At 37.7% G+C, this 27,206-nt stretch overlaps 1 protein-coding gene across 5 annotated transcripts in view; it reads right to left on the reverse strand.

Moving 5' to 3' along the window:
* WDR70 (WD repeat domain 70) overlaps window positions 1–27,206 on the reverse strand; it is a 147,088-nt gene that overhangs the window by 19,924 nt on the left and 99,958 nt on the right. For 3 of the 5 annotated variants that reach the window (XM_026087251.1, XM_026087252.1, XM_026087250.1), the window contains exons 11-13: window positions 22,494–22,593; window positions 15,993–16,077; window positions 14,796–14,934 (exon numbers count right to left, since the gene is read on the reverse strand). In XM_026087251.1, coding sequence (XP_025943036.1) covers window positions 14,796–14,934; window positions 15,993–16,077; window positions 22,494–22,593 — 324 coding nt within the window. Of the gene's footprint in view, window positions 1–4,067; window positions 4,232–14,300; window positions 14,711–14,795; window positions 14,935–15,992; window positions 16,078–22,493; window positions 22,594–27,206 lie in introns of those variants that run through there. The other 2 variants (XM_026087254.1, XM_026087253.1) reach the window with 2 other exon arrangements.

The raw sequence follows: 27,206 nt of genomic DNA on the forward strand, positions 1-27,206 counted from the left end.
GTTGCATATACAAATGCAATAGATAGTATTGGGAAATACTGGGAAAAGATTTTTGTGAAGTTAGGCAGGGAGAATGTTAAAAATGTTAACAGAAAGAAAAACAGTCCAAGTTCATCTTCTTTATTGCCACTACAAAGGAACACAGGACAGATTCATTGCATGTTATTGACAGTAGGCCTTTGTCATGATGTTCAGGTAACAGATACTAACTTAGAGTGAAGTAAAACAACAAAATGGTTACACAGTTTTAAAGACATCTTTGCTGTAATCTGGATCAAAATGTTTATCTTCCTAAACAATCACCTAATAAAATACAAACAGATTACTGATTGTTCCTGAAACTAGCTATACCTTTTTCTAAAGTAGCTACACCATTATTTTAAATAGAAAATATGAGTTACCAGACCAATATACACCTTCTACTTTGTTTTTAAATGACGCACTATACTCACTTCAGACTCCTGAATCTTTTAAAATAAAGTCCAGTTTTACAAAATTTTATCTGCAATAACTTAGGAAAACTTAAAAATATGTCATAAACTTCAACCAGAAAGCTCATAAATACATAGAAAGATGATAGGCAAAGGCAATTATATCTTTTCTCCCTGAGGCACACTTCTACCTGCATTTCTTCAGTTCTGAGACACTTGCAGTCCCCGTTCACGTGTGATTCTGGGCTGCTTCTTAAATAGCCCTTTGCATCACATAAGCAGAGCTGTTGGTGCAGCTAAGCAGCAAACTACACCAAGTAATTTTTTCTGTTAGTTTTTTTTCTACCAGAATTAATTCTCTTATTTAGCTTGCTAGACCACCACACAAATGGCTGCGCTGATACTACGCACTTAACGGTGCTGCGATGGGATTAAACAGCAGTTCCTCTGAATGTGAAACTGAAGCCTGAATCAGACTCCTCTCTAACACAGAATGGAACATGTATTCTGCTCTAGAAATATACTCTTGTGTTTAATAGGCAAAGTGAAGAATAACTGAAACAGATTTCTCTACAAGCAAAAGCTAATTACCTCAACTGAAACTGTCCAGAACACTTGGGCTAACACCCCTAGAGAAGTAAACAACCCAGAGAGGGCATTTTACAAGGTCAGCAAGAAAAGATTAAAATGATTTGTTGGATAGAAATGGAAAATTTACCCCTAAGATGAAACCACAAAGTTGGTAAGGCCATAAAACTACGAACTCTGATGTTAAGGATTGCAAGAATTCTACTGGATCTTTGGTTACAAAGATGGTTCAAGACTGCAGCAGTGTAGGCAAAATTCAGCTTTCTGGCTCATGCTTCAGGTTAAAAAATTCAATTTTACAACAGGGATAGAGCAGATCCAGGATATGAAGAGCAGTTTTAGAGGGGTCAGTGCAGGTTTGGCGGGAAGAAGGCTACGAAAGGTTAAGAAATTTCCCTCAACAAGAGGGATGAGGAAGGGTCGCAGAGTTTTCAGATAGGGAAGAGGGACTGGCAGGGGTCTGCGGGTGTTGAGAGAAGCTTCCCAGGGGATGCCAGTAGGGTCTCTCTCTCTTCTGCACCAGCCTGCTCCCCTTGCAGACTGCCCACCTCCTACTTTGCTCTCTTCTGGCACTACAGATCTCCCCACGCCCGTCACAGTACCCTATTCCCTGCTGCCTCCTCTGCTTGGCAGTTCCCTTCCATGCTCAGAAACAGCATCCATCCTCTAACCTCGGCTGCTGAAAGAGACTGAGGTCTGCTCCTTACCAAGGGAGTGAAGAGGCTCCTCTAGAGGTCAGGGCTTTCTCCTCTTGGAGCCACCCAAAGCAGCAGGGGAGGCACTCAGGGCAGACATCCCTTCTGTCCCCCGGGCAAACCTCTGTCTGTGGGGTGCAGCAAACAGCTGGCAGCACTAAGTGCTTATCCTGCGGGAAAAAGATTCACTGCGGGGGTCTATCAGCACAGAATGGCAAGGCTTCCTGCGACGGCAAAGTCAAAGTTAACAGCTCACTCCCCCTCCTCCCCTTCTGCACAGTCCAGTCCCACCAGGCAAGGAATTTGTCTGAGTGGGGGCAGCTGCTTCAGTGTGCTGAACCAGCAGAAAAGGTTTGTTTCGTTTTGTTCTGTTTCTGAACTTTCTGAGGCAGCTTTTTGCTGGTGGCATGTCACTGTGGGATGGCAAAAGTCTGAGACATAGAGACACACAAGGGAACAAGCGAGAACATACAGCCAAAGGAGGGGACGAGGACTCCATGTTCAGTGACTGCAAGCTGCAACATTGGCTCAGCTGTTTTAAATCTCCCCCTAAAAATTTCAATAGTAACTGATGCAGCTTTAGAGAGTATTAGCCATTTTAAAAGGCTCAAAGACTAGTAGAAACTATACATTGTTACAAGCATATAAAGCAGCATTTCTTGTATCTTGCATATAAAGCAATATTGCAGCACACTATACACAAAAAGTAGCCAAAGCATTCATAAGGTTTTAAAGTTATGATTCAATCTATATATTTCTAACGCTTTTTAAAAAAAATGTACTAGCTCATTACAAGATTCCTGTAATATTTTCTACTTCCCTGAAGTATTTAATATCTACCTAAATTTCTTAGTATAAGGAAAAATAAACTAAGGAAAACCTAAATAAAGTGTATGAAGAAAAAAAATGAGCAAGTACAGTGGTTGTTCTTAGCTCCTAAATATTACAAAATATGCAGCGCCTTCATACAAACTTTAATGTTTATGCCTGCAAATATTTTCTTACCACATTCCAGATCTTGAGCAATTGCTTAATTTCATTAGTATCTTTTGAATCTACCAAAATGTAAGGTTGCCTGTTATGTAACAAAATGAGGAGAGCATGTATAAAGATGGCATCTTGAAAGTATTATTCATCTCTACCCTCTCTCACTCTGTTCTGCCAGAGCACTAGGGAAAATTAAGGTTTCCCTCCACTACTGTCTTCTGTTATTCGTATTATTAACATTTAGTCTGTCTGTTAGCTGAAGCATTCATTTCTTATTTTTTGTATTTCAGTTGAAAGCTTGACCAGGATCCAACAGAATGTAACTACTTTTAGATGTATACAAACATCAAAGAAAACAATTAATCTTTTGTTATTAGCAAAATGTTACTATACACATACGCACACATGTTGGGGCATGTGCTAATCTAATGCAATATGGAGGTCATCATTTGTTGCAAGACTGGCATGATATTGTTCAACTTCTTCATCAATGACCTGGAGGAAGGGACAGAGTGCGCCCTCAGCAAGTTTGCTGACGATACAAAACTGGGAGGAGTGGCCGATACACCAGAGGGCTGTGCTGCCATTCAGAGAGACTTGGACAAGCTGGAGAGGTGGGTGGAGAGGAACCTCATGAAGTTCAACAAAGGCAAGTGAAGGGTCCTGCACCTGGGGAGGAATAACCCCATGCACCAGTACAGGTTGGGGGTTGACCTGCTGGAAAGCAGCTCTGCCGAGAAGGACCTGGGAGTGCTGGTGGACACCAAGTTAAGCATGAGGCAGCAATGTGCCCTGGTGGCCAAGAAGGCCAACGATATGCTGGGGTGCATCAGGAAGAGTGTTGCCAGCAGGTCGAGGGAGGTGATCCTCCCCCTCTACTCAGCCCTGGTGAGGCCACAGCTGGAGTACTGTGTCCAGTTCTGGGCTCCCCAGTACAAGAGGGATGTGGCACTACTGGAGCAAGTCCAGCGAAGGGCCACAAAGATGATTAGGGGACTGGAGCATCTCTCTTATGAGGAAAGGCTGAGAGAGCTGGGCCTGTTTAGCTTGGAGAAGAGAAGGCTGAGAGGAGATCTTATCAACGTGTACAAGTATCTGAAGGGAGGGTGTCGAGAGGATGGGACCAGACTCTTTTCAGTGGTGCCGAGCGACAGGACGCGAGGCAACGGGCACAAACTGAAACACAGGCAGTTCCATCTGAACATGAGGAAAAACTTCTTCACTGTGAGGGTGACAGAGCACTGGAACAGGTTGCCCAGAGAGGTGGTGGAGTCTCCTTCTCTGGAGATATTCAAAACGCGCCTGGATGCGATCCTGTGCAACGTGCTCTAGGTGACCCTGCTTGAGCAGGGGGGTTGGACTAGATGATCTCCAGAGGTCCCTTCCAACCTCAGCGATTCTGTGATTCTGTGATATCAAGTTCCACCATTTTCTGAGAAATTCCAAGGACTGATATTTTTGGCATAAAGAGGAATCACCATACATTTCTGCAGCGCTTAGCTCAATGGGGCTAACACTCTTTCCTTGCTACTGCAAAACAAAAAGAAAATTAGATAGGGGTCATATTTTACAATGATGTTTTACTTTCTTTTCCCTCCTCCAGGAGGTCTTACTGCTTCTCAACTTAATCAGGCATTGTTTTCTTTGGAATCAACCTCTTCTCCCTAAAGACAGTTAAGTTTTAAGGTTAAATCCCATACATTTGTCTTTGAAAATGAATACTTCATATGAAGTGTGTTTTCTGATAATACACGATAACGTATCAGCTTTTCAAAGTTCACAAGTAAAGCTCCTCTTGCCGTACAGGACAGAGGAAGAAAAACATGCTTCCACATGAGTTATGTGCTGTTGGAGTAAACCTTTTCAATTTTTCTTTCTCTTCAGGTACGGCCTCTCACTCTTCACAGAGAGTTCTCAGATAGACTCTCATCCTTCTTATACATTTCCTCCAGAATTTCAGAACTGATTATTCAGACTGCAGCTATCAGATTTTTAGGCTGAGAAGTTCACTAAATTCATGTCTGCCCCCATGGCTACTAGCTGTGCCCTGAAAGAAAACTGTATGTTTAAAAGAACATACAAACAAAACGTGTATATGGGGAACATTCACACCTACAGAAAACTACTGTCAGAGAATGGAAATCTCTACTGAAGGACAATGACAAATAGATGATTTTTGTACCATCTCCTGTGGCAAGTGTGCAGCCAGCATCCCACTTGTAAACTGGAAAAAGCGAAAGTGATTTTCTTGGAAGTTATTTGCCATATGATGATAATTTACCACTAGAAAAAAATATTGTTAATTAAAGATTAATACTGAAAATGGAAAAGGAACATGCAAATCCTAGACTTTCACACATCTCTACTTGTTCAAGCAAGACTGTACAATTTTTGATGTTTCCTTGATGTGATGTTTCTACTGATTTTAAAAAAAAAAGTTTGTTCATATTTGGATAGCATTCTGTAATCTTAAGGTGAAGTTGTTGACATTTGGACAGTTAAGTCTGGAAATCAGGTGTAAGTGAGAGAGCTTACGCTTGACTCTCTCTCAGCTAGCATAGTCCTCTTATGGAGTGGGCATGCTTTTCTGCTGTGCTACTGTAAATTGCGTACAGCCACAAATCAATAGAAATGAGTGCAAAAGAAACCCATTGTGTCCTACTTTGCTATTGGCAAGGTCAGAGCGAGACAAATGAAATGTTCCAATACTTTAGCACAAGAGAATCAATATCAGTGGAAGGAAGTGAAGATCTTAGGTGGGACTTACCTCACCAAACTTAAGATGTCTACACCTCTAATCTTTAGAAGTCTACTCTTTAAATGTCTAAAAACACTCACCTCCCTTTATAATCATTGCAGAGAAATAAGCATTTTTATAGTGGCCTTCATCTAACCTAATTTAGATATCTATTTTAGGATGAGATAAATCACAGTCTGGATATGTTTATTTCTCTCTGATGATTAGAAAGGGAGCCTAGGGTGACTGAATCAGTTGTAGACATCTATATTTGGTCAGGTGAATCCCTATAGCCTACAATGGCCAAAATAACTATAGAAGAAAAGCAGAAAACTAAATGGAGCAACACGAGGAGGATCTGTGTTACAGCATGTTGTGCTACTTTTATAAAACTCTCCAGTTCCTCAGGGAAAAGGATTCTGGAGGCCAAATTAAATACTCCTAGTGCAGAAAGAATACATCACATACAGACTCCTAAAATTGTCCAACAAATCTTTAGAATCTTAGTTTTGAAAGATCAGGTCTAGCTCTGAAGATACCTAAAAACTGAAATAGAAACAAAAAAAACCTTTATGTTCTCCCTCACTTCTTCCTCCTTTTCTGTCCTATAAAAACATAATTCAGCTTCAGAGTCTGTTCTGAATCTATACAATAAAAAAGTCACAGGAAGAGCTGCTGATCTAAGAAAATATTTTCAGTTAGGAAAAGAAAAACAAACTCTCTCTCTTTCCTAAGTGGCAGCTTTGCTTCAGTGGCCATGACGGTATGTGATGGGCTCTGTTTGAACAGCCTGGTTCTGATTTGCTGCACTTGGCTGCCCAGATAAGTGGCATGTCAGCAGGGAAGATACTCAATGTGTGAAAGGACATGCTGACGGCAGTCATGGACTCTCTAAGTACAGGTCACTACAGCAGTGGCCAAATGGGGCTTTTCTGACTGAACTGAATATTTGTCTGTACTGTAATTTTTATAAGTCCTGACACAGATGAAAGAATCCCAGGCTGTCAAAATCAGTGTAAGTATATGTGCAACTAGTTTACTTAGCACATCTATTCTGTCTTTGCTCCTATAATAAATTGCAAATTCATGGCAAGGTACTGTTTATGCAGTGCAGTATCTTTGAAACATGTACAAGTTTAAAACATAATTAAGTAATTCCTGCTGCTTAGGAAGCTTTACTGGCTTATCAGTATTTTTTAATGGAACAATAATTCCTTTCAAATTAACATTACCAGATAGCTTATAGCTATATTGAACTATCTTTATATTTTAAAGGGGTAAGCAATTTCAAGCCTGTGCTGGAGTGAAGGATCAAATCTCAGTGTGCCTTCCAACTTAATCTTCTACAGTTCTGGAACTTGCACAACGGAAGTCCCACTGACTTTAGTGATATGTCTTCCCAGAAATGAAGGGAGACATACAAAGTTATTTCAGGAAAACCATAGTTATTTCAAAAGATTTCTATGTCCTTAAATAAAACATTAAAATGTCTGGATACTAACAGCCAAAGCCAGTTTCTCACTACCCCAAAATCCTTCAACAATTGTTCCCCATCCCACGGAATTGGGCTACTTGTCACTTTTAAACAACCTCTACAATTAGGAAAGATACTACAGCAGTGGCTTTCAAACTTCTCCATTTTATAATGAAGGTACGATCCGTTTAGAAACTCTGGATATGTATATATGTACAGAAACTGCCGTATAAAGCATACAAATATAGTTTTCCTTCACAGACATGTTGAAGTAGCCCACAGATTTCATAGACAAAGGCTGAAAACTTCTCTGCTAGTGCTTATGACATGCATCCCAGTAAGAATGCATACTGTATCACTAGTTGTTAAGAGAGGAGAAATGTCTCAGAATATACTAAAATCTCATCACACTGGGCTGCAGGAAAGGCCTGCAAGCGTTCTAACTTAAAGGCAGCAGAGTGATTCCTGCCTGTCTTCAGGACCTGAAAGGAAACAGCGTTATTTCCTCCCCCTCATGACCTCATATTCAACAAAGGTCAAAGACAGGTCTAAGAGAGTTTTATACAAACATTTCAGTGCACTTGTCCCCAAGTGTACAAGGACACGCTTACTCTGATATTATGCAACTGAAATTTCAGGGGGAAATTCACAAAACTATTCAGAAAATCAGTCTTCTAATCTAAAGCTAACGTTAATCTTACCTGCAGAAATACCAATACTTCTGCATAACAATCAAGGATCACTAATAATGATAATTGACATGCACAGCAGAAAGCAAAATCAACCAGTAAAGTTAGCACCRAAAAGAAAGGCTTGTATATGGATAGGTTTCTCCTTCTCCTTCTATAGTCACCTTGCTTTCTCTGCAGATCATCTGCACGGCCCACCAGCTACACTGACTGTCTGCTCCCTTCCAAGAACAACAGAAGTTCTGCCTTAAGAAACACACAAAGATAATGCTGCTCTGAGGCAACATTAATTCCCACTGCGCACTCTGTAATCTCTTCACTGGTGTCTTACCACACAGCGGTGACCCAGAAGCCAGCAGCTTGGCTTGCCGTGCTGCTGTATCTGGGAAGGGCTGCTCCGCCTCCTGGCTACACCCGCAGACCAGAGGGAAAAAATGTAGTCTGAACAGCTTTTAGAAAACTGCTGTATTTTTAATTAGCTTGCTCCTTCCCTTATGTAGTACACAGGCTCATCTATCCAAAGTATAATGCATTAACAACAAAAATACAGTTAAATAATAGGTTTAGAATTAAACCATTTTAAATGTCTCGAAAGTTGAACAAGAAAGACTATCGTTCTGCTTCCGTCTTATTTCTTCTTTGGAGCAAAAAGATGGTTAACATTTATACACTGATATTATGTATGCTCTGATCCAAAAAGAAAAGTCTGCACACACGGTAAAAATATGCTAATATTATATTAAATATCTGCTTTAAGCTCCAATTGCAAAAATCTTCAGATTTGAGATTCCTCTGGAGGTCATCCAAGGAAAAGAGCCAAATATAATAAATATTGTGGGAGGTTAGGGAATATGCTATCATATATGTGACCTGCTATCATTAGATTTAAAATACACATGAGAATACAGTAGTAAAGGAAGCAACAATAATGTCTTTCCCTTGTGAAATGTGATTTAGAAAATGTGTGGAAACATTCAACAGAACAGGGACCTGAAATGGATAAGATAAAATTTACAATTTTCTATGTAGAAGCCAGAAATAAATATCCTAAAATACATTTTCAGAGACCAATAATTTAAAGCAGGATCTCAATAGAAAATATACGCATGGCAATGCTGAATCACATATCTTTCAAGGTACACATATCTTTCAAGGTACAAGGTAAAGCATATTGTGAAAATTGAGTTGAGCCAGTGAACAATACTTTTTATTTATTTGATGAAGAGAAAAAGAGACTTTTAATCTAGGTGGCAAACTGTTTTCCTCATAATTGCAAGGCAGGGCATTTTCAGGCACCTGCTCTGTTAGAATTGCAGCCACATTTTCAAACACAATATATAGCAAAACTAAGGCATACAACTCCCCCATACAACCCCTGTTTGTTACAGTGCGGAAAGTTGCACAGTTTATCTTTCTCACACACTGTAAACCTCTAGTGACAACTCTCCTAAAACAAAGTAAGTGCTGCTGCAGGATATAAAGAGGGATGGACCACATTGCCTTAACATTTATGAAAGCAGAGAATAAAAAGTGACAAGTTACCTCATTACAAAGGAAAGCACTTTGTTGTCATTCACATTTTATGCTAGGCATTTTGTGTTTTAATTAGTACAAAAATTTACCAGACCTTGAATATTGTATGTGCTTCCTTGTTGGATTCTCCTTTCAAACAAAAGAAATGGTTTAAAAAACAAAAGTAGCATGCTGATCTCTTCCAGAAGTCAAAAGAATTCATTTTTCCTATATGCAAAAGCTTTAAATCTTAGTGAAACAGGCCACAGTGGAAAAGCCCTTTACCATATTACTGCACCTTATAAATAGTAAATGCTATTGTTTGAGGTCAAGGAAAGAAATACTGCAATGCTATATCAACTGTGCATAAAGGATGCTAGAAGTTTCATATTCCTTATTCCTTCTTTCCTTCTCACTCTTTAAGCTAAAAAGAAGCTTTATTTATAGCTTGTCTCAGAAGACCTTCCTGAAACATCCCTTAGAGATATTTTCAGAAGTATTTAATAATTTAACTTTTGCTTATATTTGAGAAACTAAGAAAATATTGAAGAAGTTTCTTAACAGAAATAAGTTTCCCAAAACAACCATAAATCAATGTTTGTGGATTGTTGCTTATCTACAGAAACCTGTGGGATATTTTAAAATCTTACACATTTCCTTCTCTAATGCACATAATCTCATCATCTGTTCTCATTTTTAAATTAAATTATTATTTACATTTTCATTTAAAAATAGCAATTTCTCTAAATTGTACAACTTTTCTTTAGCACCCATCTTGGCCTGGCAGTAACAGGGTATATTTCATATCCTTTCTGTATGGGGAAAATGACTGTTCCACTGATGCCAAAATCAATCTTGTCTATAATAAGGATAATTATTGGTTGATCTATCTGACCCAGACAAACGAGTGATAGACACATGAGAGAGATTCAAGTGGCTGTCTACAGCTATTTTCTATTAATCTAATAATCTAACACTGGGAGGAAATGYTGTGTGCCCAACTCTGTTTCCCATACACTAGGTATTTATAACCGCTTCCCATGAAGATCTCATACTCACATAGCCAAACCAAGAATTAGGAATAAACCCCCCTTGACATGCATTTGACTATGAAACCTCCCTTCCATTCCAAAAAGAGTCCAGTTACAGACATCCCAAAAGATAAGACCTCAACGCAAAAATGCTGCAGGTCTTCCTTTCTACCACGCTACCTGAGGAAGGCAAAAGGAAACGGCCTCTGAGTTTCCATGCACATGCTTTGCACCCCTCTTACAGCAGTCATAATTCCCAAGATTCGTTCAATGTTCCTCATCCATGTAAATGGAGTGAAAAAATATTTTGCACTGAAATGGAAATCTTTCACACAGAATAACCCTCAAATGTTCAAAACGAGACCGTTTAATTGTTTTCCTGTACATATCTGGGGCGAGGGCAAAAGAACAGTTCTTAGATTACTGTGTCAAGATAGAAAGACGGATAGAACAGCTAAAAAAAAAGTTGCACAGGCACAGCAGGATGAAGTCTTGTTTTAAAAAGCTCAGCTCTTGCTAACAAGAGAGGGATTCTGTACAGTTTAGCATATGTAACTATGGCCACAGTATAAAGCCCTCACCGTTTTCAATCACACCTGCAGACACTGAACCAGAGTCAGACTGCAGCACGCACACGTGACAGCAGCCTCCTTACGAGAGGGCAGAGGTTGGCATTTCAGCCCCTGAGCTCTGGTTTCATCTGCAATAAGTAAATGAGGCTGTCTTTATCCTGCAACACGGGTGCTTCACTCCTTGACAAAATCACAGAAGAAAAATCCATTGAGTGCTATTAAATGTAAAATCCCTACATCTGTATCAAGACATCTCTAAGTCACAGATGACGGAGGAAGAAGAGTATAGTCAGAGAAGCACCACTGCGCATTTGCCCTGTTCACGTATTCTTCTGTAGGCACACTGGTACTGGCCAGAGACAAAGCCCATGGTCTGTACCTGTTCTTACATATATCTATCAGTATTTACTTTTTCTTCAAAAAGTATTACTATTTATGTGACAAGCTTGAGTTCTGAAGAAGTCCCAGTGCCTACATGGTGGGATGGCATACAAGAGTGGACACAACAGTTTAGTCACAAGCTTCACCACAGACTGCGACTAAAACCAAAAGACTAATACACAAAATGAAAAGCAAATTAATATTCTACATCCATTCACAACAGCAGAGACTAATCAGGCTGCTAGTCCATTAGTAAAACTACAAGGTTTCACTCCAGCAGCTTTGAAGCAGTAATGGGCTTTCCCATGAAAACTTGAAAGAAAAGGTGAAAAAAGGTTTGTGTGGTATGATGGAAAGGAATGTCAGACACTGCTTTGGTCAAACATTCCCATTAAGTATTTTCCCATTACTTCCTAGGTTCATTCACAGGCCAATTGCACTGGCTATTTACAAAGGAGGTTTAAGATAATGTTTACTGTTCTTTAGTGTTCTTCAATTTTCTAAGCTTACTGGAGTTTCCTTTAAAAAAATCCTTGTGAAAACAAAGGAAATAAAAATAAAAATTGTACCATCTTTATAGTTTATGCTTTCCCTTCACAGTAGATTTTTTGTTATTCCCATTATATACCTTGTACCACTAAGATGGAATATAATTACCCTCAAAAAGTCTTATCATTTTCATTTCATAATTGCAATAAATGGCTAATGATGCTTGTTTTCTTCAACAGTTTGGACTAAACCCATCTGACATTACTGAAATTATTTTCATGAGGGAGAAGAGCAGATCTAGCTCTATGCTATGATACATGCTGGTGTACTTGTGCTCTTTTACTACACATTGGCATAGAGTAACTACATATATGTGATGCTTAAAAAAACAAAATTACAAACATTGTAATTACATATTTAAGCACTAGATTATATACAAAGGTAAAGTAGTAGAATAATTAGCTACAGAAGACAAACTGAAGTCTTAGACAATACTATTTTTATCTTCAGCTATGCTTACTGCTCTGTTGGCATACTTGAGAGACTGTAAGGAAAAAATGGTAACTAGGAAAGTAGTCAGAATGCAAGTAATTAATTACTGAACTACTAAAAGATGCTTTGATAAACCACACAGAAGATATTAATCTATCAATTTATAGGTCAACAAGCTTTCCAGCAAGCAGCAGGTACTGCTTATAAAACAACCACCTGCATCTTTAAAATTCATTTGTTTTTTAGCATGCTTTTATACATTTGTATTTCATTTAACACTGCGATTTGAGAAAAGCATGAAGAAAACTACTGAAAAAACTGAAGGATACAGCAGAAATATCTTGAAAAAATACGCTGCTTTTATTTTAAAACACCACATAGTGATTTTCCTTCTTTTAGATTGAAGTTGATATGTTTAACTATGTTTTTCTCAGATGTGTAGTGTTGAAGTTGGAAGCTAGACAGACTGATTTCAGAGGTATTATTAGTGCTGGCTCACTAAAAATTATGTCATAAGAATAGCATTTATAAGTCTCAATTCTTCATCCACTATTTCTAGTATTGTTTCATTTGATCCATTACATGCAAAGCAGTCTTAAATTTTATAACTACAAATGAAGAAAGACAACAGCACTAAAACTCAATAGATAGAAGTAATTTACTAGTTTTAAAAAGTACTATATAAATATCAGCACCTATATATATTTATAGTACAAAATTCTGAACCTGCTGAGATTTGTACGCATGCTTAAATTTATAGTGCGTGAGTGGACCCAGTGAAGCCAATTACCGGCCCCTAATTTTGTTTTTCCAACAATTTCCTGCTGTTGGTTCTCAGCTCCTTATTTCTTCTGCCTTTTGAATTAACAGAACTTCAGTTCCCAATTCTGAGAATAACTCACAGTAAAAAAATTTCTTCTGAACTCTCCCATTGCATCACCTACCTGAGCAGGTAAACAGACTCTCTATCTCAAAGAAATTTAAAAAAATTGTTTTTCTGAGAGATAATGTCAGCCATTGAAAATTATATTCCATTTGAACACAGAGCAGATAGGCTGATGAGCAGTAATTCTTACCATTTAATTTCTTTCACAGATGCAGGCTAACAGGCACCATCATTGACGAGCTTCTCATTCCTGAGAACTTAAAGCTAAAGGGAAGTTTCCATACACTATTACTGACCTCTCCACCACAAAATGAAGATGCCAACATGACCAAGTCCAGACATTTAGCTCTAAGGAGTCCATGTTCATTGTGAACATAATTGCTAAGCTATTTTATTTCCTGTGTCTCAGAAGAGCTCCTATGAGAATCTACCTCCCACACTTTAACTTACACGGTTGGTTGCCTTTGATCTGTCATGAAATTTCAGAGGGGATACTGAGGCATTCACATTTTGTCTCCAAAAAAGGATATAATACTTGTATCAGAAAAAAAAAAAAAATCCATCAGAAATCCCTAAGAGCTAAGTTAAGGTTTTGGCCTGTTCCATAGGAGGAAAACTGAAAACACAATTAATACAATTTAGGTTATCTTCAGAGAAATTCTTTAGTACTAAATAAAAATTCCAATGAAATTTCCAATGTAATATAAAAAATATATTTAGAGTGTATCTGTTCAAAATAAAAATAGGGTTTTTTCTGCCCTTCAGAAAGCCACACTCTTTCTGCTTTACCATGACTTCTGTGTTTTTGATTTGCAAGCCTGCTGCCAAAGAAATGAGTGATATAACATTCAGCCATAAGCAGATTTTGTAGGATGAATTTAGAAGAGAAAATGGGATTTGAAAAGAAAAATAAATATAAATGTAAATACAGTGTAAATGAACTCCAGCAGAAGTGTTTTGGTGCGCTCTGCTAATAAAGACCACTGCACCGTAACAGGTGGGTTAAGAAAAGTGCCAAAGGAGAAAGCAATATCCTGAAACACTACAGTGTGACAGTGATAGACTCGAACAACTCCTGGAAATGCCTCATACTTAAGCAATCGCAACTGTTTGACTTTCTCCCAGCTTTGCCATAATCTACATGCTTGGTTATGTGCACCATAAAGGTGAAAGGACCTTTTTTTTTTTTCAAATATGATATTAAACTTTTCCTCCAGTACAAGGAAACAGATGAGCTGTTCAAGTAATGCACAGACTCTTCTGTATTACAGATTCACAATTTTAGGATTTTATATTTCTATTAAGAACAGGATTTTTTGATAGAGGGTTTCCTAGTGATACCTTTTATTTTGCCACAAAATTACTGCGTTTATACAAGCTAGAGTCCACTGAAATACATTCTATAAATAATCACAAGTCTAGCTTCAGGGACAAGTTGGGGTTCTGTCACAATATGGCATTTCACTATGAGAACGGGTGGACTAAATAGCATAAACATGTATGTGAGAATTTTAGGGTTTAGGCCTCATTTTACAGCTCTGGAAGGGTTCAGAAAAATCTTGACAAATAGTAACACCAAAGCGGGGATCTCCTAGTGCTTAAATACTTTGTTCCAAGACTTTTTTTTTTCTTTAATTTTATTTTAATTGAAAGCACAATAGCACTTATTCAGGGCATTCTACCTCTAGTCATACTTGCTCTTAAAAATGGAGTAGAAAAATTACAGTAGTGTTAATAGGTCATTACCTGCATAAAGAAAATAAAGCATATGAATATGATTTCATTCATACTTTGAACAGTGGAATAAAGAAAACTAAAATAAAATACATACTGCATTTGTAACGTCTATCTCATACAACTTCTGGAATGTCTCCCGATCAAAGAAAAAAAGCTTCCCACTGCCACCACCTTTCTTAACAGAGGTGCCTGTGACAAGTATTTTATCATCAGGGCTGAAACAGCAATCTGTCCTGCAGAAGAAAATAAAACATCATACTGAACAAACCGATAATTAATATGTAGGGCACATATTTATAAATTACTCTCTTTAAAAATAATCCTTTTTGTTTGTTAATACTTTTAAGACAAGGCTTAAAAAAATCTTTTATTGGACATCAGTTAACATTTACAATGACAGCTGTGCACAGAACATGCAAAACTGACAAAAACCCCACCCTGAAAAAGCCTCCTCCTCTCAAAAGTCTTGTACACTTTTCAGCATCAGAAACAAGCAAAAACAAAAAAAGTATTTTCAAAATCTGTTTAACATCATTCAGTAAGCAAACAAATGCATCATGAAATCTGTTTTCACTAATGATATATTCTTCAATGCTGCACAGCAGTGTGTTTATATAGTGGCTAAAAATATTTGTCTGTTTACTTTTCCTCCGTCTGTCTATGCTACAAAATACAGTGGTTGTGACTTCAAGATTGATCTATCCCTGACCTTCCTGCTCAAGATCTTATTTCAAAAGTATAAATTGTCCTTAGAGTTGGATTTGGCTGTGCTACAGCTATAGAAATGCAGGTAATACCAATAAAAATACAAAATGTAGTACTTCTGCATTATATAGTAAAACATAATATTTAAGTCCTAGAGAACTCAGTCACCAGAACTTGATCATAACTTGAACTCACACCTTGCACCTTTATGCTATGTCTACTTTTCAATTCAGCTCTAATCTTTTTTATTAATCATAGATCAAAAAGGAATGAGGCTTGTTTATATGTCTCATTATACATACGTATGGCAATGAACTGGCCTCCTTCTGAAAAGTTTATAATCTAATTAGACTGGAGAGGTATGAGATAAAAAATGGCATATAACAAACAGAGCTAGCTATTAATTATCATAGAAAATAGGAGATATTTGAAAACCGTGTAAAGTCCTAAAATAGCTAAGAATAAGGAGTCCTCCTTGCTCCGTTTCGGATCTAGTGAGAACTGAGAAATTGAACTTCCGTATACTCCCTCCTGCTCAGCCCAGCTACTGCTATTTCTACTAGCTGGAATAAATCAGCATACTTACATTGGAAAGAAGCTGGACAGCCTTTCAGCTGAATTAAGAGGCTTTTTAAATTGTCTAATATCCCATATCTTTAAAGTATCATCTCCTGTGAAACAAGAGAGACAAAAGTTAGCAATAAAGAATTAAAGTCAAGAACTTAGACATTTGCAGAAAATTTCATCCTCAGACATGAAAAGACATAGGAAAAGGAAGAGAATGATAAGGGAAGAAACATTCAAAATGGGGATGGGGGAGGAAGTCGTCCCTAAATGGCTATGAAAGTGTAAGGATGAAAATTCCCACCTGATGCACCCCAGTAGAGCAGGAACTTCTCAATAGCTCAACTCCATCACAGCAATCTCTCCTACCAACAACAACTATCCACATCAGAATCAAATTCCTCAAACACTAACTTATCACTTATTCTGTGTTTGTGAGGTTTGGTGCTTTATTAAGTAGTAGTAAATTTAAACTTTTGCTTAAGATTTTAACAGAAATTACAATGTTACTGTGGATGGATTAGTTAAAAAAGTTAAACAGGTTTTATGTGGCTGGTTTCTACCTGCCCTGGAAAAATGACCAGGAAGAATGAAAGGCACATGAAGACCTTCTGCTTCTTTAGCAGGCAAACAGGAACAAACTACAATCTCAATATGGAGAACAGGCCCTGGAATCAGGCAGAATTCCTTGGGGAAGGCAGAGAAGGGAAGCAAGCGAACCCACACTTGCTGTAATGAAACCTTTTCACACCCTTCCAGAACACCTTTTGCCAAACAAGCCAAAATCAAGGTTAGAGTAAGACATTTATAGCAGTTCTCATCTGTGTTTGATACACATCGCGCAACTCCGTAGGCCCGTAAAAGTCAGGCTGTTTATTCCCTTTTGAAAAGTTATGACATATTAACAAAGTGAGAACAAAAAAAAAAAAAAAAAAAAAAGAGATTAGTTACTTATTCTCAGAGAGATCTACATCTCTGCTGATCATCCCTCCGGGATACATATTTCTAGCATGAGATGAGTTACAGAATTTTGAGTCCTGAGGCACCTTGCTCAGGCACCTAGACATCCCTTTGCATTCAAAATCAGTGCCGCAGTGCTTTCAAGGGTGGTGGGGGGGGAAAGGACTTTTAAACCACATTTCACCTTAAAAATATCAGGAGATTAATTTTAGACAAAAAGTTATAAAGTCTTCCTGACCTAGGAGGAGAGGTAGGCAAGTGACTGGTAATCCACAGACCTGCTTCCCTCCAAGCCCAAACCTTGCATGGAAGTAATTTTCTGTTGTCTAAAAGTATTCTGTGGACTTCCAGTCTTTGAGATTAAGAGCTCAAAGGAGGCCTTGGAAATAAAATGTTAAAAAAAAAAAAAAAAAAAAANAAAAAAAAAAAAAAAAAAGTAACATGCCGTAACAAAAGAAATCAAGGCCAGCAGTACCCTTTACAGGGAAAGCAGTAATGTGTGGCCTCGTACATCATGTATGTTTATATTAAAGACTAGGATAACTCCTTACTACAAAATATTTTTAAGAAGTGGACAACTTAAATAAATGATGTCTAGAGCAGAGTATATTTCTGCTCGTTGGGAAGCCGAAAAGTGACAAGAAAGAAAAATGTTGAGTCCCTATTTTGGGAATATCTATTTTCTTATTGTTTCATAGTAGACTCCATCCCAAACACTTCAAAGCATTTGGACTTGTAATATGAACCCTCCCTTTCCCTTCCCACCCCCAACAAAAAAACACTTATCGTCTAGATGTTATATCTAAAGCACCAGCACTTTATAAATGTATGCAAAGGATACCATTTGGCCGCTCTGCAAATCTCCTGGATAGGGACAGATCTAAGGCTAGCAGCCAAGGCTGTGCTGTTCCCAGTGGAATGAGCCTTGACATGATCTTCAAGCTGTAGTCCTGCCAGGCTTTAGCAGGAGAGATGCAGTCAGACATTTAGATACAGCTCTTTTGCTAACAAGAAAGTGTACTGTGTTGGTTTAAAAAATTAGAAGAAGCCAGAAAGACTCTAGAAACTGTGGTTGATTTCAAATCAACACTCTCTTCCACAGTGCAAAAATTGTTCGTAAGTATTTGGAAAGGGCGAAATGCTAGTAGAATGACTTGGCCAATACTATGAAATTTTTATCATCTTTAAAAATAATGTAAGATTTGCCCAAAGCCATCTTCCAATTAAAATTTGGTGTGTTCCAAATCAGACATTCTTGTTTGAATCTAATTTGCATTAGGAATTGAAATCACTGTCTCTAAGAAAACAGACATATTAATATTCCACAACACCAAGGATATTTTCAATAGCATCCTTGTATGTTGAATGCTTCTTTACAAGAAGCTGCAGCAGTACTGATCTATTTTTAACTACTTCACACATGGCTAAAATAGTTACTTTTAAAGAAAGACACAAAGTCAGAAGTCGTGCAGTTCAGTATGAAGCATTCAAATTTGTCCACTTTTGGATCATTTAATATTTGTCCTGATGGCAGACTTCTCCCAGACGCCGGCCGAATTTCTTCTATAGCATTTCAAACAACATTTCCAACGCTGTTCTTCACCATTTGAATAAGAAGCATACCAGGAATCAGACTCTAGCCTGATATGATCAGGTCAGACACTGTTCTCCCAATAGGACTGAGCATCAGATTTATCAAGAGGTAAGAACCACCTACTAGAAAAACAATTTTTGGTGAGCCAGGATAGATATTTTGTAAATGGCTTTTAGTCGAAATAAGGCCAGTGCACTGAGATTACAAGGACTTTGTCTGATTTTTTTCTTTATGGTAAATACTGACCAGGAAGACAAGTAAATGAATGCAGATGGCCCCAAACGAAGTGAAAGCACTGCCAAAATAAAGTGTTGCCAGAAACTCATAAAGTCCAAAGTCAGCAACAACCTTCAAGGAGCTCTTATTTTAAGAGGAAGTCTTGTGTTGAAAGCAAAGCTCAAGGACAGACACTCACAAAGAACACTGGGGAAAACAAAGAAATAAAGGAAATGAGATTTTTTTTAAAATACAGCAAAGGAAAGGCATAGCACAAAAAGAGAAAGAGAGCACCAGAACACTGTGTGTCTATAAACTCAGAGCCTTTCTGCGAAGGCCTAAACTACGTGCCATGAGAGGCACCTGACAGAGCAAGGTACATCCTTCTTGCGTTCTGCACTGGTTCAGCAACAGGAGCTGCAACATCAGAACTCCTGCATGAGGGGCCCCAAGCCAGGATCACGCTCACCAGGAGCCAAGCGCTGAACGCCAGCGCCTAGCTTGGGGAGGGGATGTCACTAATCAGCAGTTCAGCATTTACACTTGGAGCAGCTCTCAGGACCACCTGATCCCCACCAAACTTTACCCACTGGACAGATATACCAGCCTGGCCAAATATTTAAGTATATCCTCCTCTCTATACATATGGAAATGAAGAATACTGGAACACTGTGAGAAGGCCGTTTGAACTCCAAGTAGTGCAAATAGTTGGTTATACTCACTAATGCTAATTAATGCATTTTTAGTATTTGTTTCAAATGAACCTTGGTTTTAACTACTGAGAAGCAGTTGATTTAAAACCACTGGATTTTTAAAGTGCTAATATTTGTATTTACCATAAAGAGCAATATATATTACTCTTCACAAAATAGGAATTCACTACATATGCTGCTGCACAATCCCTGAATGTTCAGGCCACTGTACTCAAGATGTTTCTACTTTTTAAACTAACTTTATAATTGTTTTCTTTTTCCATGAGAATATTTTGAAAAGAGAAATACATCTAAAACATAAAAAAGGAAGAGAAAAAAAAACAAACAGAAAAACTTCATTTTCAGCCCTAAAGAAAGCATGTATATGCTAAAGCTATTTGACAGGTTTAGAGGTGAATAGTTTTCACTGAATTCAACTACAATGAACTGGTTTCCTACATTAAGATGGCACTAAGTCTGCACACTGTTCCTATCAAAGAAAATAAATTAAACAAATGACTTTGATGAGATTCACGGAATTAATAAATTAATGGTTTCATATTACAACAACAAAAACTAACTCCATAAATTCTGTACATACCCAGAGGAAAAAAAAATTATTTTTATAACAGGACCCCAAGTCCGTCCTTACCTCCTCACTGCTGAACAAAGAAAACGTTTCCCAAATATTATCTTCACTGCATTTAGAAAAAATAACTTTCATGGTCACAAGTGTGTAAAAATATCACTTTCTTAAATTTCTGTCAAGTTACTACCTAATACCCAACAAGAATAAGACTGGGAACTCTCATAAGCAGTTCCTTAGCTTTTCATTTTCCCTTGTGCTTGCAGCTGAGTCCTGCCTCATCTCTCTCATATGCGACACAGAATCTACATCAGATGCAGGAGAGTAGAGCAGGCTTTCAGCGAAAGTCCCCATTCCCCAAACAACTATCCTCTCTTTGATCCTCAGCACTTGGCAGGTGTGTTAATCTATGAATGCTGGATCCACATCTGCTTTTATTGGTACAGATCCAAAGCAATACTCATATTAGAGCACTAACCAAAAAAGACAAAATAAGGTATGAATCCTCCTCATTCTTTAGCACAGAATACATACAGATTTTTTAACGCAATCAAATATGCTGGACAAAGGTAGCATTTTTTAACCATACTGAGGGGCCAAATTTCTGTACAATCTTATGTTCTGCAATCAATCAAGATTTTACATAGCTTAAAAAAATGTGGTAGTTAGGCTGTAAATAAGTTAAAGTCTGTTTAACAAAACAGAAAATCTGGAGACAGTTAAGAAGAGGAAGAGCTCGCAAGAAAAAGTGCCACATGCAATTAAAATAAGCAAAGGTCATTTATGTGATCTATATCCATAAACTCAAACATGAGAGAACTTACATAAATGGAGGATTCAAGACAGCACTACTGAATATCCCTCACATTAGGGGGTTTTGTTTTGTTTTTTGTTGTTTATATTTAAAGACACACAGAGATTTCTCTTTAATCATATAAGGTATGTCTGTGTGGATTTTCTGGGGGCAACACCACTGGGAGACAGGCACTTCATTTTACCTAGCCCAGAACAGAAAGCTGGATGGTTTGCCTACTTTCCAAAGAGGAGAAGATGCTCATACGGTAAGTGTTCAGTTCAGTAAGGACCAGCAAGGTTGAGGGTATTTAGCTCAACCACTTAGGTAGGGCCCATTGATCTGGCTCTGAATCCAGGAGTCTGGACAGCAGTTAACAAACAAGTCAAGTGCCCAGTAAGCCTAGGGCTGTCAAGGACAAGGAGACCACCATCCTCCTCTGAAAGATGTTATCTGGGGAACATAATGTTTGGGATCTTAGAAACAGGGCAGGAAAACAAGGAACTGAGGTAGAGGGCATCCCAAAGGAGGTGCATCTGGCTGTGAAAGCCATGAGTGCCACTCTGTTTCTCAGGGACAGGGTGAGGGGAAGGGTGCAAAAAACTGCAGGCTGCAGCCCGCCGCTCAGAAGCGCTGCTCCTGCTTCAGAAAGTTTGCAGGCTATGAATACTTCTACTGTGGTATTTTGTAGATGTAATTTCATTTTGTCCATGCACCAAACTGACCAGATGTCATGTACATATCTTAGGCACAACACTGAGCTTGCATTAACATATACTGTCTCTCACTAGGCCTGTTTATTTGGCCTTGGGGCCATGCTAATGCATACACATAGCTTCTGGTTACAGCTGGTTTCCATCCAGACAGCTTGGATTGCATGCTTGCACCTGCCTGTAAAATACTGGATAGACAAACCTCTGGATTAAAAGTTATCTTGAGCACACACCATCCTATCCAAATCTATCTAGTGCTGCAGTGAATGAGTCTTTAAAAGGTCTTTGTCCTCTCAAAATTTTTACTGTTCTCTAAGACTCCTGGCAAAAAGTTTTATCTGAAGTTAATAAAACAAGGGTTTTTTTCCTGTCCTGTGGACGCGTCAATTTTTTTTTTCCATTCCAGTATATTTTGGCCACTCACTTCAAGTCATCACCTGATAGTGCTTATGACATAAATTAAGTAAAAATTCAAGTTAGGACAAAAAAGCACATTGCATAAGGAAGCAGCTTGAGGAATTAGTCACAATAACTCCAGAACACAGATACTCGTATTGAGAGACAATAACCTTCTAAGAACTAAAGAACTAAATAATGAAATTTCTCTTATGTTATTTTTAATTAAGCTAATAATTTCCTTTGTGGTGGATTATTAATACTAGACAAGAAAGCAGATCAAGAACTGTATAATATAAACAGCATGGTTCTCTTAAAATATTCCTTGACTGCTGTAAAAATGCCCTTTCACAAGCATAGTACTGAATGGAGTATCATAACAGAAGACGTAATTTGAGAAACACTTCACGTATAAGTCACTAATAACTTATTTCACTATCTTACCACCACCAAGAATAAGTACATTTAATGATGTTATGATTTAAATAGTTTGTTTACTGAACCATTTATACGTTAGTAAAAGTTAAAACCATTTTGCATTCAACACATCAAAGAGTTCTTTTAATCACCTACCTCCCCGGCTGGCAAGGGCGGTACCATCATAGGAAAATGTCAGGCATGAAGTGTCAGTGCCAGGGGCATGGGCTTGCCTGCAGTGGAACTTGGTATGTACCTGCTCGTCAAAGAAATAACACATTAAAAAGTTTGCTTGCTTCAAGACTGGCTAAACGTTTCTTTATAGCATTTTGTGCACGTTGCTGCTATTCCTAAATTTAACAAGAAGGACCCGCATTTTTAGTGTTAACGGGTAGAGAAGCTAAATATTTCTAGGGACTTTTAGAAATGTCATGTATGCTTCATAACAGGTTTTCATACCAAGAAGAGTTTGAACGCAAAATCTAATTTTTTCATAAATCCAATTATACAGTCCACATTTACAAAGCATCAGCACCCTTGAAAACTCCCACTAGTGCTGAATAAAGGTAGTTATGCCTGGTTAAGATAATTATACATTTTAAGACAGGTCTCATCACCCCTCTAAGCAGACTTACAGTTTAAAAATGCCAAAATACATTATACATACTTTGGAAAGGACTTGAAAGAAGGATTGGAAGAATGTGCTTTTGGTATTTTTCAACCTTGCCAAAATTAATGGGTTATAGATTTAGAACAAAGCTCAGATATTCTGAGGTTTGTGTTCCATTTAGCTGCAGTAAAATTCAAGCTTGGGAATGCTGTATGTTTTTATTTTTAATTATATTCCCCTAGTAATCCTAGAGAAAGATAGAAATTACTTTCAGATTAGCATCTTGTTCTAGTGTAGAGTAGACTTTTTCTGTATTAAGTCACAGTTTAGTCAAATCCCTAAAAAAATCCTCTTCTATTAAATGGAGAGAAACGTCCTATGAAAATCTTGTATTAAATCCCAGCATTTTTGCAAAACACAGCTTTCCTGCTTCCTAACCAAAAAATCAAAGGTCTTGACTAAGATACCAAGATGCTTTTCACATACATACTTTCTTGTTAATTTAACCATTCTTCACTTTCACTTAGCAATATCATTCATTTTTCATCACTAATGGAGACTCCATCACTAAATACTTAAAAATCAGCAACATGCTCAATGCCTGCCTAAGGCTTCTACCTTTGGCAAAACAGCAGTCAAGATGGCCAGATGGCATTCAGGAGCGAGGGCCTCCCTCGAAAATTCAGCTAAACTAGATCAAAATATAAGATTAGAAAATGTAGGGCAAATGTACTTCACCCAGAATCCTGCAAAACTCCTGAGAGCCCATCCTGTGCGTGCAAACCCTGTAACTTGCATTTATAACTAAGCTGTGTCTGCACAAGAGCAAACGATCACATCCCACGCCAGGGATAGGGAAGTTCAGCAAGACTGACAGTTGGCAAAAGGGGACACTGAGTGTAAAGGAGTTTGACTAGAGAGAAAGAAAGTGAAACCAATGGCAGGGAAAGATCAGACTGCGGCTAGGAGTCTAAGGAAACTGAGGAGGAAAGGAAACTACTGCATTTCAGAGAAAGCACAGGAGAGAGCAGACCCGACAAGAACCTGTGGGACAGGGCTGGAGCACTGTAAAGGAAAATTAGAATTAAACAGGCACAAACAGTATTTCAGCATATGGGGACATTTTGAGCTAGGATAAGGAGCCCAGAAAAGTGGGGATAAAGCAAGGGACCTGGAGGGGATAAACTGGAACCACATGGGCATCCAGGAGTGAAGAGGGAAGGAAGAGATGAGGAAGAATCCAAATGGAAACAGAAACTGGAGGGAATATAGAGGAAGGGGGAACAGAGGGAAATAAAAGAATTTGAGACAGGTTGGGTTCTTTTTACCCACCTAGGAAATTCATATCTCATTTGTCCTCTTTTCCTAAGATAAATTAATGTAGTTGGAAAATCAAGCATTCAAGAATTAAAGGTTGCCTGTGCCTGTAAGATGAGGATTAAAACAAACCACTCCTCTCACAGAGGAGAGGAAGACTAATTAGTGACCTCCAAGTCCTTTATTTACCATAGTGATAAGCAAAATAGAAAAAATATATAGAAACGCATATGTTTTTGGAGAAGGGTTTGAACAGTGTGCAGTTAGTCAGATCTAGAATCACACACCAACAGTAAAAGGACAGAATACTGAACAACTACTTACTCAGTGAATACTATCCAATTTATATATTAAAAAAGAAACAGTTCTACAGAAAAAAAAAAAAAAGTAGGATGTGATCAAATAATGCAAACACACAGAAAGACCGAGTTAAGCTTGCACAGAAAACCTCAGTTATTGTTTCTCCTAATTTATGACTACGCACCTCACTGAGGCTCTTTTAATGGGCTATTTTGCATGCAAAAGACCCAAGCTACTGAAGTAATTGATGTTGTTTACCTATTCAAATATTTGTTCTAAATTTGTTCCAAAATCTAGAGAATCTGTGTGTTATGACATTTCAGTAATGACTGTAAACTTATTGGGGTGTGCAGATTTAGTTAGGTTTTGAGAGGAGTCACATAAGCCATTCACTCCCCAAATGACTCTACAACAAACAAAAGAGGGTGTAAAACATTAAGTAAATGCTTCTTATAGTAGGGAGGGAAAATGTAATAACCTAGATTTATCCACAACACTTGTTCTGAGACCAAGTTTTGAAATGACTGTCACTTCTAACCAGTTACGCATATCCTGGAGAAATTCTATGAACAGATTGCAATTTAAAACTGTAAGTCTGTGTTGGGGTGTTGTTTTTAAATACTAAGAAACATATTTTATGCATCCAATTACACGAAATTTTCCAAATATGTGATAACATACACAGAGGATAAACTGTGAATTAGTTATCAGAAAATAAATATTCTGTAATATTTGTTAAACACTAAGAAGTAATTAAAATTATGTATTTTCTCTTTATAAAATACCACGGATACATAAAGAAACATCATAAACAGTTAATAATCACACCTAAAAAAAATGACAGAAAGATCAAAATATGGTATTCAGCTATTTCAAATGAATTGGAAATACTTAGTTTAGACTTCACAGCACTTGCCCATTCAACACTCCCACTCCCTCCCCAACAATGTCACAGCAACGTACATCTGTTAAAATAACATCCTTTTTTCATTTCGCTGCCCAGGCTACTGCAAGGGTTTTTTTTTTTTTCTTTCATTTCATTCTGGGTTAATCTGAAATCCCCTCCCTTTTCTTGTCATTTTCTATACAAACTAAAATAAGGAAATGATTTTGGATCCAACCAAAGCGTTTTCTCTGTTGTCTTACTACTTAAAAAATACAGTAAATCACACACCATTTCAGGTGTTTTGTTTCTCCTTACCTCCCTTTCTCTGGTAAAAGGTATAGATTATATTTAACATGAATTTATGAATTCATCTGATCAAACCTAGACTGCATCTCTCTGGAAATAAACAGCTCACCTGAAAAACGTCGCTCACTTTTCAATGAAGTGTCTACACTTCCACCAACTCTTACCCTTTTTCAGCTGTCCCATTTGAAAAGACAAATGGCAACATACAGATGTCCAAGACTCAGACATTATATGTCCCTTAATCACAAAAAAGAAAGCAGTAGAACAAATATAGCCCAAATCTATCCATCTTAATTTACATGAATTTCTAAAGCAGCTAAGACACTTCTAAAAGGCAATCAGATTGCATCAGCAATTCTGTTTGACTTTAAAAATAAATTTACTCAGTTTACCAGTGAGAAGATTGTTTTCCTAACTTTGAGCTCTGCAAGCTTGCCCTCCATATATTATTCTGCAAAGGAATATAACCCTGAATTGTAACACTAAATCAAATATTCTAAAATGATTGAAGGTTGCTCTAAAAATGATTGAAGGTTGAACAAGAAGTTTTTACACACACTGGCAAATGTTTGGTGCAGTTTTCAAAGAAAATAATGTGTTTGGCCTCTAGCCTCTTAACATATTTAACTGATGTCTAATCTTGCTAACAAATCATTGGCAAAAAAATTGTCATCAGAACATTTCTTGCTGGAAAGACATGAAACAAAAGAACTAATGCACGCATTTCAGAAGTTTGAGTCAGGGAGGGAGAGAGCATTGAACCACTAGATAAAGATATATAGATAAATTAGGATAAAGCATACCCACATTTCGCCCCTTACCCCTCTCCTTTCATTGCAGAGGTGTCCACTATTATGGAGCACTATTAATATGCCATGCAAAATTTGGCAAGTTCATTAATAATTTTTAAACATTTAGCTATTTCAGCAAATTCTGTAGTAATACCCTGTCTTTTGCAACTTGTTTGAAAGCATTCTAGCAAGCAACTCCATCAGTGTAAACACTTTCTAGCTTTGAATTAGCACATCTATTTTTATTAAGCAATTACAGCTGACTGGACTTGTGGGCAACATGAAATGACAGGCAGAAAACATGAAGCACATGTGAGAAAGGAGGCAGTTTCCAGAAGTATCAAAAAAAGCTGGGATAACAGAAGAATGTGAGAGTTTGCAATATTGTCACAGTCTTCACAGAGAGAACGAGAACCAGAAAATAAAAAGGAAGCCAGAGAAAAGATGAAGAAAAAGCAAGCTACATGACGAATTATTATCATCATTAATGAATACCCTTTGTACAAAAATTCTTGGTGGACTGAAGCAGAGCTATATGGGAAGTGAAGACGACAGTGGCTGCATGACGTGTTTATTGCAACCTAATGACCTACACCAGAGCCATGTGGTTAGGATTCTGCATCACACAAGCTGTTCTCAGTCCCCAGGATCCTAAATAA

Source organism: Apteryx rowi, unplaced genomic scaffold (genome assembly GCF_003343035.1).
Source record: "Apteryx rowi isolate R43461 unplaced genomic scaffold, aptRow1 scaffold_71, whole genome shotgun sequence".
NCBI classification, from domain to species: Eukaryota; Metazoa; Chordata; class Aves; order Apterygiformes; family Apterygidae; genus Apteryx; species Apteryx rowi.